Source organism: Limanda limanda, chromosome 5, assembly GCF_963576545.1.
Source record: "Limanda limanda chromosome 5, fLimLim1.1, whole genome shotgun sequence".
In the NCBI taxonomy this organism is placed as follows: domain Eukaryota; kingdom Metazoa; phylum Chordata; class Actinopteri; order Pleuronectiformes; family Pleuronectidae; genus Limanda; species Limanda limanda.
Window position 1 is genome coordinate 19817657 of NC_083640.1, and position 13336 is coordinate 19830992.

A 13336-nucleotide genomic window follows, 5' to 3' on the forward strand; every position below is an offset into this window, starting at 1 on the left:
CATTCCTCCTCCTCCTCCTCCTCATCTTCTACCTACTAGACTTGCTCTCCTGTCCTCGCAGCTTCTGCAACCAACCAATCGGATCCTCGGCCGTCCCACTGATGAGCGTGAATGACGCAGGCGTTTCGCGAGCTGATTGATTGGATAATCTTCTTAAAGGGGTCATCATGGCGAGCACGCCAAGCTCACACCGTTGAGCGGTAGAGTAAGACTGCTGGCTGGCACACGTCAGCGCACTCACACACACACACACACGCGCATACACCCACGTGCTCACACAAACACACAGTTGCACTCGGAGCCAGGTTATTAGGGTTACGTTGTCAATCCTGGCACGCCCCGGACAATGTGTCCTCGAAAGGGACGGAAGGCTCACTCACCTTACTGAAAAAGATCTCGTCACCGTTGGCAGTGTCTGTCTCCACCGTGTATATGTGATCCCTGCATTTGATGGAGTGAGGGGGGGGGGGAGGGAGAGAGAGAGAGAGAGAGATGAGACGATAAGAGGTCAGACGGCAGCAGACAGTCAAAAATTCAACAAACAATAAACCCATTTCTTCCCTTCCCTCAGTTTTCCCCCTGCAGGCAGCAAACAACGTCGGAAAATGGAGCTTTGTATAAACTTTGTTCAAACTTCAAGAAATGACAATAAACAAAAGGAGGCCAGAGCTATTTGCTCTGTCAGACAGAAACAGTCAACAAAGGTTTAGAGAGCTGTGGCGCAGGCCCGGGGACAAAAGCCTCTTTGTCCCAGAGAAAGGTCTTGGAGGGGGGGGTTAGGGAGGAGGGGCAGGTTGAGACGGGAGGTGCCAAGTCACTCAGAGCTGTTCAGGTCAATTAAGCCTAGTGTTTGAGCCACAGGAAATCTATACTAACACTCATTATAGCTCAGACAAGAAGACTTATGTGTGCTGGCCTGGAAATATACAGGCTTCTCTTTTATTACAAAGTCCAGCCATATAGGACTCAGCAGGGCATATGGAAGACATAAAACCCACAAGGGTTAACTACATCTCAGACAGACGCACCGGCTGGTTGAACAGGCATGTCGCTACACCTACTTACCGCGGAGAATTAAGGTGCAGACGCTGGGTGGGGGGGAGGGTGCAGCGAGGAGGGGTGGAAGGTGTGGAAGTGGGTCGAGCGGAAGAAAGACGGATGTAAAGAGGGAGAACCAAAGGTGACCACGCCAAACGCTGCGGCCGCTTTAATTTGTTGGAGATTAGCCGTTGAACGTGTTTTTAATCAAAGTCTGTAACAGTGGCGTCGTCAGACTCGTGGCTTAATTACGTTCCAGATCCCCGACCTGCGCTCAGCCAGCACGGCCCGCCTCACTCTCTCATTAACTAAATCTAATAAAGTCTTTGGAGGAACAGACATCTTGAAATGAATCCACTTATATCACTTTCCTGGGGGCCACCGCCATCTCCTTGAGGAGAGAAGCCGGTCTGCTGCACGTTATCAGCCGCAATGCTCAAATTGAATAATTAATCTCTGAGAACAGTTGAAATTAAGAAAACAGTGCGTTTAAATGAGGGGAGAGGAAAACAGATTAGCTGATGAGACATGAGTCAAATCTCTGACAGGAATGTTTTTTTGAATTGTCTTCTCTGACTATTTCTTTCCACGTCTACTCTGAAATCATTCTCTCAAAATTGTATTGTCAGAGGTGAAAACTGCAAGCCGCTTCTTTTTCTTCTTCTATTGTTTATTACCGCCTCAACTTCTTGCAATCGGTCCAAAAGTCCGAACTATCCAGAAAGAATAAAAAATGTTTTCCCTTCTGCAAAAGAACTGGCCAATGGTTCAGTTTGATCCAGACCATGACCATCTCTTTTGGTCGGACTAAATTTATGTCCTTTGGTTCTGACCGTCGTCCAAGGCCCAGTTCACACTTGTTATTTCAGTTCAGTTTAAACTAAGTAGTGTGTGAAAGCGCCCTAAGCTCCCCTCATCCGGCTGGAGGTGGTTCTCGGTTTCTGTAGTGCCGTTGAGCCGTCATGTGATTCACAGATCACCATAAATATATATATATACAAAAAATTTGAGACCAAACCATATTGACAAACGAAATTGTCTTTTAGGTGATGATACAGAAGCAGATATGAAGATAAATGACCACAAGTACATAACACACAAATACAACCCTTCATCTATGATTAAATATAGATTTTTCTTTTTTAAATAACTTTAATAAAGAAATGTTTTAGTCACTCAGCTTGCCCAAAGCTCTATTCAGTCTTGATGGATGACATCAGCTATCAAAGCCAAACTGTGGTTGACCTTAACGGTTTCCCGAACTCACTTTCTGAACGTTGAAACGAAAAATGAATAAAAGGCTTTTCTTTGAAATCAACTGGGAATCAAAACATTTTCATTGAATATTAAGCCATGAAAAGGAGAGGAAATCTGCTTTAGATAGTCACTGGGACGCTTCCTTTGGCCTTTCCAAATTCAAGTTCACTTGCATTAGCAAATACCAGATGCTGCCTGTCACCGTGCAGTCTACCACGGCTTCAAATCAAGTATTTCATGCCAAAACCGCAAACTCCACTGTAAATGTGTCTTATTATGGCTCTCCAGTCTCACTACCATTGCTCTACTCTCGCTAATTGATCTGGATTGAATTTCCAGGGCTCCTGAAAGGCCCGTCTGTCCTTCAGGGTTTTGTTCACCTTGCCTCCAGGGTAACAGGACAGACTCAGGTCACGTGGCAGACACAAACTGGATTATAACTGTAATTTGTCAAAGATACAAAAATTCATACCGTGAGATAAAGCAGGGACACAGAAGAAAAGAAAAATGACCGGTGATAACAGTGATGGATGATATCACCGACATGTTCCCCTATGTCATCCAAAGTTCAGCAATTTGTTCGTTTAACTTAATTTATATCTTTTATATTAAACTTCAAACTTTATATTAAAAAGACAAAAACCAAACCAAAAGCCATTAAATCAGAGGATTACTTGGTGGATTTAGAGTAATCCCACGGGTTATTTTACTGCCTGCGATTTTAAAACAGCTCAGGAGTAATGCGTAATTGACTGCCCTATTATTTTCGCTGGTAACCTTCCCGGCCACACGCTCCCTGTCCCCGGGCCGACCAGTCCTCCCGGGGCCCACCAGTCCTCCCGGGGCAGACCAGTCCTCCCGGGGCAGACCAGTCCTCCCAGGGCCGACCAGTCCTCCCGGGCCACAGGTCTCCAGCCCCAGGGTTCTCGGTTCCAGCAGAGATTAGAGAGAGCCAAAGCTACGAGGCGTCCCTCAAACATCCTGACTGGAGATGGCGGGGGGGGGGACAATGGAGCGGCTGTGTCTGTGTCAACACCAGCTCTCCAAACACACACACATGTGCAAAGACACCACACCAACACCACCCCCCCTCCTTTACCCCAACATGCTCAAACAAACACACACATGCACCCTTTCCCCTCTCCGGCGCTGCACCTGAACTCACATTGCAGCATCACTTCCCCCTGGTGTGTGACTCACATCTGACTTCAGGGGGAACAACAGGCGGAACGAGACGGGGTGTTCAAGGACAACACTGGTGGTATTGTGTGTTTGCAGATCATTAACTTCCAATCGAATATAGTTAATGTTATTGTGGCCCTTTTTTTCCGAAGCAGTTTTAAAAATTGATTTCCTGTGGCTCAGAGCCTCGGCAGCCGCTCTCCACAAAGACTGTGGGACCTTCTGCCGTCTCACATCTGGATCCTCTTGAGCTGTTCTAATCACAACTCAAAACACATCCGTATAGATCAGTCTTCCCTGCGTAACATCTTATCCATCCCTCTCATTAGAGTTTTGCCGTTGGTTTTACTTTTAGTCACTCTTGTGTTCAAATGTGATGCACTGTGGAGGTGTCTATGCCTCTTACACTGATTTGATCTAATTTTAACTATCCTCATTGTATTGAAAGACGTTTGCATCTCCTATTCTGATTTAAATGTTTGGTTTTACTTTGATTATTATATTTATTTATGATGTATCGTAAGGTTTCCTTAAGGCGCTGTGAAAAAAATAGTATTAATATCATTAGTCTGCAGGCACACAGTGAGTTATGTGTATTTAAATGAAAAGAGAGTTGAAACAAAACTTGAAATGCGTGATCCCTCACGGTACTGGAAACTGAAACTATGGCTGATAACAGGAATTATTTTCTTAGTTAATTAATCTGCCCATATTCTTTCTTCTTTAATAATTTAGTTCATTTTTTCTTGGTACATATGCAAACATCAGTTCATTATTTATCTTTTCTCCACCATGGGCTTTACTCCCTTTCTATTTTTCAACATCCCATTGTTTTCAGGTCACTGGTGCATGTTTTACGAACATCTTATTCAGTTTGTTTAGCCGCTTTCATGCAGACATCTTGATATATTGCGGCTTTCGCTATTAAGATTCCTTTGAAGAATGTCGACATTGCCCCTGCTGTGCGTGTGATGTCAGATCGTATACTGGCTTTGTGGAATCCGAGGTTGTGACATGTTACACAAAAGCATCTGTGTCCTGTCCCACCACGGCTCTCCCCTTTACACTGACATGGGTTTGACTCTATATGAATATCATTGCAGAAAAACAATTCCCCAATGTTCATATTTTTTTTCACAGACTGGTGAGGCGGTGGAATAAAGGCGCTACATCCAATGATTGAACAGTACGAGTGAAAGTTGGAGTTTTGTCTCAGGTCTCTCATCTTTCACCTTCCTTCAGATATCTCTCTCTCTCTCTCTCTGGTAGACACACCTCAGGGTTTCAAACCTTCTGATGTGGTCAGTTCAAATCCGTCTCAAAGACTCACTGTTACAGTCCAGTTCTCTCTCTGAGCTCTGATCTATGACTCAAGCACCACGCCAAAGACGCCTGTGTCATATTACACAAAACATAGGGGTCTATAGGGGCTGCGGTGTTGATGAAATGCAAATCACTGTGAGACTCTGCCGGAGACAAAAAAAAAAAGCTGAAGCCGTTGATAACCGACGGGTGCAGAACATTGGCCGTCAATGTGAATCACTTGGCGTCGGCGTCTTATTTCCCCGAAATTCCGTGACAAAGAAATGCGTGAGTAGGATGGAAGGTATGCAAATATCCTGTTAGACACAAAAAATGGTGGACGGGTACAGACAGTGAGAAAGAGCTGAAGGATCGAGACTAGACAGTGGACCCAACTGAGCGCTAGTGTGAGATCGAGTGCAACACAGTGACATAGAGGGGTCTCCATCCGACATGTACCCATGCATGGCCACGAGAACACAGGGGCTTTGTGTGGAAGAATGTCGTTTTCATAACAGCGCATTTCTTTTGGGGGTGACCGCGAGCCGGCTTGGTCCATCTGCTGGGCCTTTGTCAGGCTATCTCACATTCCAGTCGCAGAAAAGAGAGAGCGATTAGCATGCACCCCACACCTTGTGCCACCATCCCTCTTTCCGCAAACTAAATGCCTGTGCGTCCCACCCGCCCGCCCGCTCCACCTCCCACCCTTTCTCTCTCGTCATCCACTTCGCCCATATTCCTCTCTCTTAATAACTGGATCATGGGTGGTATAGAGGAGGGCCCATTGTATGTTGTTTTGGCTTTCACTGGTTCAAATCCTCTGCACAAAGTGGAAGGGGGGGAAGCGGGGGAGCCAGCAGGCACCTTCAGGCTGTGAAGGGAGCGTTGAGGCTCTGAATGGGCCGAGGGCATGGAGAGGCCCTCGGTGATGTGGTGGCATGAAATACAACACGTCAGAGTTCACTCACCCCCGAGCTGAGGCAGGTTGTTCTTTTTGAAGGTTGAAACTTCTCATTTCTACGTTCCCACCACATCTCCTTTTGTGGGATTGTGTGTTTTTGTGCGAGGTTGGGTCAGTGGGACATGTTTTCTCACTTTTAGCACAAACTTGGAAGAAGGATGTGACATGGGTCAGGAGAACCCCTTTCAGTTCTGCTGTCCATTTGGATAAAGAGGCGGATCCAGGATTATTTGATCATTTCATCATTGCGCTTTTCAACATCTTCCTCCTCCTCCTCCCAGGGAATAATTAAACAACATGTAACAAAGCAAATGTATAAAAACAAGTCTTAAAGTGACAAGAAGAAATGTAATTCCATAACCAAAAAATTTTATGATACTAATTTACAAAAATGTGATTTCACTACAATTCCCTGTTGTTCTGGGCATCCTCGGTAACAGCCACCTACAACTTAAAATTCCTGCTGTTACACTAACAGGAAACTCATTGAAGAACTGTCAGACTCTGTGAATTTGGATAAATTACCAAAGCAGTTAAAAACTTTGGCGCAAGAAAATACTTTTTGTATTTTTCCTGGAAAGTCGTCACAACTTTAAACTCATGTGATTATGATTCCTGAAGCTGCGATCTTTGTTTCAGAGTGCGGACGTGGCTGGATGGCCCATAGTGCAGCGAGGAGAGGGAGAGGAGGCAACCGTGTAATCCCCGTCATTAGTGGGTTTTAACAGGATTTGGTGCCGCCACAATAATGGAGACTCCAGTGGCCTCCGCTGCGAGACCCAAAGAGACCCGACAGGGAAGAACAGCGGCCACAGAGGCTCGACTGTTCTGGAGGACTCAACTGAGAGAAGGTAATCTGGATTTTTACTGTGTGTGTGTGTGTGTGTGTGTGTGTGTGTTCGGTGTGTGTGTGTCTTTGTGAGCACTAATGACAGCCACAAATGTCGGTCCCTAAACTCTCACACTCTCACACTGTCTCACTCTTCCACACTCACATTCTGTCTCTGGTTCCCATGCTTCCCAGTCTCATAGAGGGGTGTAAACAGAGTGTGGTTGGTGTTACCATGGTAAAGGCCGACTGTGGGCCAGGAATGGCGACTATGCCCTGCATGTGGAGAGACCTGGGGCATGCTTGCACACACACACACACACACACACACACACACACACACACACACACACACACACACATGAAGACATACAGAATGTCTGCCTCATTATCTTCATGCGTCTTCTCCTCATGTCTTCAAACCGTACCCTAACCTCGAAAGAAAATTCCTGTTTCATACAACCTGAGATTCATTTGCAAAGTTATAGCCTCCATTCCTTTAACATTGGACTCATCATGTTATTTTTTGAGACCATTAAAACGTTGCAAAAAAGAAGTCAGACGATGCACAAAATAAGCATCATGGAGATTTCACAGACCAATTCTTGCTAAAAATAAAAATAAAAATGTTATCCAAGATTTCCATTTCAAACATCCCCTCTCCTGGTTATACTTTGCACGTGCACATTCTACTCTGAAATAGCTGCTTGAATGAGTGAGAAAAATATCTGCTTTCTCAAAGAGATCCAGTAACATACAAATGGTTTCTAATGGTATTCTTAGGACCCACAGCAATGAGTTTGTTTCCTCCAAGGCAAATAAAAAAGTCTTTGGACACATCTGTCTGATTTAAATGACAAGATGCTTCGATCAAATCCTTTTAATTAACACACACACACACACACACACACAGACACACACAGTTGAGAAAAGTCACTTGCTGTGAGTGGAGCCAGTATCTCCTCCTGTAAGAAATGAAGCCATAAGTTGTTGGTGCCAGCAGCTTATTACTTACTACCCGTGGTTACGTATTGTTAGGTGACCTCTAACCGCTGTAATCATTTGGATGGTGGCAAAGGAGGATATAGTTGTTCAACAACATGCATGTTAAAAACTGTAGCCATGTTAATGAACCTCCCCTATAACCGTAATGAGAGTTTAACACGAACCACAATATCATCCTTAACTAAGCCAATTAGTTGCTGAACCAAAAATCTCCCAAACGCACACGCTACTGATGTAACCATGGCGACAAAGGTCCCGTACACCTGCTGCTGCATGGGCCCCAATTTCCAAAGTTGTCCTCATTTATCACATCAGAAGGAAGGGACAAATGACCTACATGGTCTGTCAGGTTGAAGGACTTGTTGGTTAGAGATGCACACACACACACACACACACACACACACACAAGGATTTCCATGCACACATAGATATTTTTTACAGAGATCAGAATGATAAATCTCCCACTGCACTATGATGAATTCCCTCTGAATGCTGTGCATGGAGCTGCCTGGACATGAAATATGGCTCAGTGTGGAACCTCCTGTGTCCGTCTCTCACCGCATCAGGAACACTTTATTGCTTTTAGCGAATGTGACCCTGCTGCTGAACACCTATGACATGCATGACAGCAGACACACATCAGCCACTGAGGTTCTCCCTATTAATGTCCATTACCCGTACTTTAATATACATCCTGTCTTGGTAATCACGGATAATGCGTAACAAATTGCTACAATAAAAAATGTATCAGTTTGAATCTTGGTGCCCGGCTGAATCCCATTGTTAATCACTATGATTTAACACATAAACAGCTCTAGGTTTGATTCATGAATAACCTTTTTTTTTGTCATTTGTTTGAAAGAATGAGAGAAATCAAGTAAACTTTTTAAAGCTGAACAAACGTCTCTTTGTCGATGGTCTGATATCTCATCAGGCTGACTGGCGCCTCGGGTAATGCGCCTGATGGAAACTGAGTCATGGAATAGGATTCAGAATATTAAGAAACTAAAATAGTCATGTACTGAATTCATAATCCACACTCAATAGGAGTCTAAGAGGTCGTACGATAATTTACGCGTATTGGAAAAGCCATACGACCTCATCAACAGAGGCCATTTTGTTCAATCCCTGCACATATAACAGCAGAGACAGGGCTGTAAAAGGAGCAGCTGATTTCAGCAAATCAATACATTTCATTCAGGGCTCAAAACTTTGGATGAATTATCAATCACTGCATCTGTTGCTGAGTTCTTCCCCTGCCAACAACTTGACACTTCCCCTCTATGGATTTAGTCACTTTTGTCCATTTACAATTTCATCAGTTGCTATGTTTGCATGCAGCTCACAGTTTAAAAATCTTGTGATTTGTATTGCCAGTGCCAAGGCGGGAGCCAAAGGGATTGAATGCACTGAGGAACGATTCAAAAAACAGCCTGAAACAGTGTTTGGGCTTTGGACTGCATTCACAGTGGCCATCTGCAAGCTGCTCCGCACCGAGAACTGAGGCCGACTCGTCTCGAGGCTCGATGGCAAAGCTGCATGATGCTGGCCCCAGAATAGACAAGTTATTTGACGGGACGACAATCATTAAAGCAACTATTGATGTTGCTCAGTTTTTTTCCTGCAGCGTTGTTGGTTGTTCCATAGCAAGAGTCTTGCCGGGGTTGGCCGGCGTTCACATTGATTTCTAAAGTGGCGATTGTCTCCACAGTTTGCATTAAACTGTTTGTCTTTCAACTCTTACGTGTCTTTATCGATATCCTCTTAGGGCCAGTGGATCTTTGAGCACAGGCCGTCGTCCTGTGTCCACTATATTGACTCCGACATTCTTCTCTGTGTCAGGATCAATGGCGGTCATCCGGCGCGGTCTAATCTGAGGCGGCCATTCCAGTTATTCAGGGGTCACATACCCTGCACACGTGTCAGAATCCCCGTCCGCTTCATGCCAGTTGGAGTGCAGACGCACCAGGTGAAAAAAGCAAACGCACACATTAACACGTGCATAACTCACTGCGGACACAATCATGAGCCGTAGCACCAACGCCCATGAGCACAGCAACACATGTTCACCATAACAAATGTATATCTATACATACACATACCCCCGGCCCACATGGCACACTCAAGAAACCACTGTTAAACCCCCTCGACAACTGGTCAGCACTCTAAACTGGGCAAACACGCACCGTCTGTCTTTTGCACACACACACATACACATACACACACACACACACACACACACACACACACACACACACACACACACACACACACACACACACATACACACCCACACACACACACACACACACCACACACACACACACACACACACTCTTATTACTCCCCTTTAATAAACCCTCTGTGTCCCCCATCCCCCAGGCCCCTGTCACCCCCTGTGGAGCAGGTGGGCGACAGGCAGACCAAAGCCTCCGGTGCCGCCCCCCCTCCCAAACTCACACACACACAACACACACACAACACACAACACACACATGCTCTCTCTTTCACCCTGTTTCCCTTCTCACTCTCCCTACACCTTGTTTTAATGACCACAGATATGTAACAAAGCTGTGCCACTTGAAGCAGCAGCCTCCCTCAGCCATTTAATTTGACATGCTTGGGAGGGAAACAAAAGAAGACCCCCATTGTGGCTTTCAACAGTATCCAATCGAGTCTGCCTCTCAATTAGCTCGATGGCAAACAGCAAGAACAAGTAGATACAGATCTGTTTTAACTAAGACTTTCTCATCGCCGCCTTGACGTCACCCTCCACACTAACACTCCCACCTGCCCTGCCTGCTGATGCTCCAGGCTCGACCCTGACTGTTTCTGCAGAGCCACGAGGTGAAGCAACACAAACCGCTCGAAAACTACTGATGAGAAGCGAGAAGACAAAATCAATGTCGGTTTTCTCTATGGCTCCAGATGGTGTAATTGAGCTATATCATGTCAGAAAGAGACACCCTCAAAAATGGGTGAAAAACAGACTGACGGATAGACTGAAAGCAATAAAGGCAGGTGACAGACATGGGGAAAGAGTGAGCCAGACAAAGAAAGTCAGGAGTTTTAAAGATCGATGTGCGAGGGCAACTGGTCTGCCAGCCAATAAAGAACCTAAACTTCTCTTCTCCTCCTGTATTGTGATTTATCGACAACACTCTGTGGATTAAGGTTGTTTGGATGTTGCGCTAAGACCCAGAATATTGATCACATCAAGTTGTATCTTTCTAAATAACAGGAGATCATTGAGAAAACGTTTTTTATTTGTTTAATTCATCTTTAGTTTTCATTTGAGTAAGTGTGAGTGGCAATGTGTGTTTGTGTGAGTCCGTGTGCCTGCCTAGATGTTTGTAAAGCTGGACAAAAGTCTGCAGAGACATTGTTTGAGGCTAAAGGCTTTTGGCAGATGGCGAGATGAAAATAGCAAACAACACCGAGGTAATAGGAGGAAAAGTCCAGTCTCAAGATGCTCTCGGAATTGGTCCCCGCTGATTCGTCAAACTTTAAAAGAAAACAGCACAGCAGGGCTCCACAGTTCAGTTCGATAGCCAGCCTGCTGGGGATCTCACAGCCTTCAGCCGTTATCGAGTTAAAAAGGATCACATGTTAACGACCCCCGACTGGCGGCAATTGATGAGAATCATTCGTAGCTGAAAATCAACTTCAGTCAGCGGCTGTAATATGAGAAGGGCTGATGTGATGAAGGGTTCAATAATCCTGGTGGAGCCGCGCCTGCTCAGTTTGATTGTAAGTTTATTCCACAAAGACATGCGGTGGAACTTGCAGTAATTTAAAGTGTCTTCTTGAATTTGTCTGAAATAGCAACACTATCTGAGGATCTCCTAGGAACATGTTTAAACTAGAATTACCGCTTTGCTGTTGTATGCCTCCACCAACCAAAGCGATTTCAGTCTACATCATTTCTTTCTTTCCGACTCATATGAGGTCACTGTGACCTTTGACCACTGAAATCGAATCGGTTCTGTCTTGAGAGATCATGTTCAAGAGGCCGGAAACATGATTCGTGATCCCACTGTGAACGTGACCTTTGACCACCCAAATGTGAATTTTCTATTTTAGCCAATTTCGAGGCGTTGTTAAGTTTAAAAGTTCTCAAGGATTTTGTGAGGTCACAGTGACTTTGAATGACCAAGTTGAATCTGGTCATCTTTAAGTAAGCGTTTGTTGAAAATCTAAAATCACAGTGACCTTGACCTTTGACCACCAAAATCAAATTACTTCCACTTAAGAGTCAAAGCGAACATTTGTGCCAAATTCTAAGATATTCCCTCTGACCGTTCTTCAGATATCTTGCTCCCAAAAATTGGACGGACAAGCCCAAAGCCTAATGCCTCCATTCGCTGTTGCTGGCGCTGAAGCATAAAAATCTGACCACACAGCTTCTATCACTTACCTGGCAGCGATGTATATCGTCCTGTTCATGATCATGATGAGCTGGATGTCCAGTCTGTGCCGCTGTGTGTTGTTCCTGCCAGGTTTGTGGCCTACAAATGCTGGATACTGCTTTGTGTCTGCAAGGCAAAGACATAACAAATTATTCCAGTTTACATAACTAATTAATAAACTAAGGATTTGGGAATTACTGAGTTTGAAAGCTTATGTCAGCAGTGTAACAGGTTTTAGGTCAAATGTCAGCCTATGTATCTTATAGCTGGAGGAGAAAACGCTGCCACAATGGTTGGCTGAGCTCATGCTGTGATCATAAATTGCTGGCTAGAAATGTGTCGCATTGTGCTATGCGGTCGCTCTATTGTCCGTGGCTTTTGCTGAAAGTGCTTGGTTTGAATAAATAGTCTGATAGGGGAGCGGGACGGTGTGAGGGCGGCTGGCGTTTGTTTCAAGCTGTCCTGGCCGCGAGATACAGCAAATTCGCCCGGAGAGGCTAGAACGGGACGGGACAGAGGGAGAGAAACAATGACTATATCTTTATAGCCTGCCACGGCATTACCACTATCACACACAGAATTAGGATTCCAACCGAAAAACAGCAGATTAGTCTTTGATGTGGGGTGGGCTCTGTTTCAAATGCCGCTTTAAATCCTTCAGTTTGGAGTGTGTGGACGGGCCAATCCTCGGCCACCAAATTACACTCCATTCCCTCAAAATGCATTCAGTGTGGGAGGAGGTGGGGGTGGCGGAGGAGGCCGGGGTCGAGAGGAGGAGTGGAGGAGCGAGAGGACAGAACAAGAGACCAAGATACATAGAGGAGGGTTTTGTGAAAAGGAGAAGAGGGAAGAGAAGTGCAGGAGAGAGAGAGCGAAGGGGGACTTGTGATGAGAGGAGGGACAACGGAGGCACATCAAGAAAGAAAGAGAGGGAGAGCATATACTTACAGTTGCCGTGTGAGATGCTAATGGGCTCGCTGTCTTCGGGGAAGCCCGCCCCGGCTATTTGCAGTAGCGTGAAGTAGAGTAACAAGGCCTCTGACCTCATGGTCGCACCAACACTGCTGCTGCCGCTGCTGCTGCTCCTCTGCTACAGATTTTTCCTCAGCCTGTGTTAAGTACGACAAGAGCGGGAGACAAGGAGGAGAGGGAGGTAGTGGAGAGGGATGGTGGGGAAGGAATGGGAAAGAAAAAAAAAAGAGAGAAAGTTTATCAAACAAATCGGTTTTCACCCGACTGCATCTTCGATTATTTCCCCTTCTCAGGTTCTGCCTTCATTGTGTGAAACAAAGAAATGCAAAATCCAGGAGGGAAAGAGAGGAGGGATAGAAAAATGAAGGAGTTAGCCAAACA

At 45.3% G+C, this 13336-nt stretch overlaps 1 protein-coding gene across 1 annotated transcript in view; it reads right to left on the bottom strand.

The window, feature by feature from the left end:
* sema6a (sema domain, transmembrane domain (TM), and cytoplasmic domain, (semaphorin) 6A) overlaps nt 1–13031 on the bottom strand; it is a 57969-nt gene extending 44938 nt beyond the window's left edge. Inside the window, exons 1-3 of the mRNA XM_061071599.1 lie at nt 12932–13031; nt 11992–12109; nt 381–441 (exon numbers count right to left, since the gene is read on the bottom strand). Coding sequence (XP_060927582.1) covers nt 381–441; nt 11992–12109; nt 12932–13031 — 279 coding nt within the window. The remainder of the gene's footprint in view (nt 1–380; nt 442–11991; nt 12110–12931) is intronic.
* Nucleotides 13032–13336: the final 305 nt, after the last annotated feature.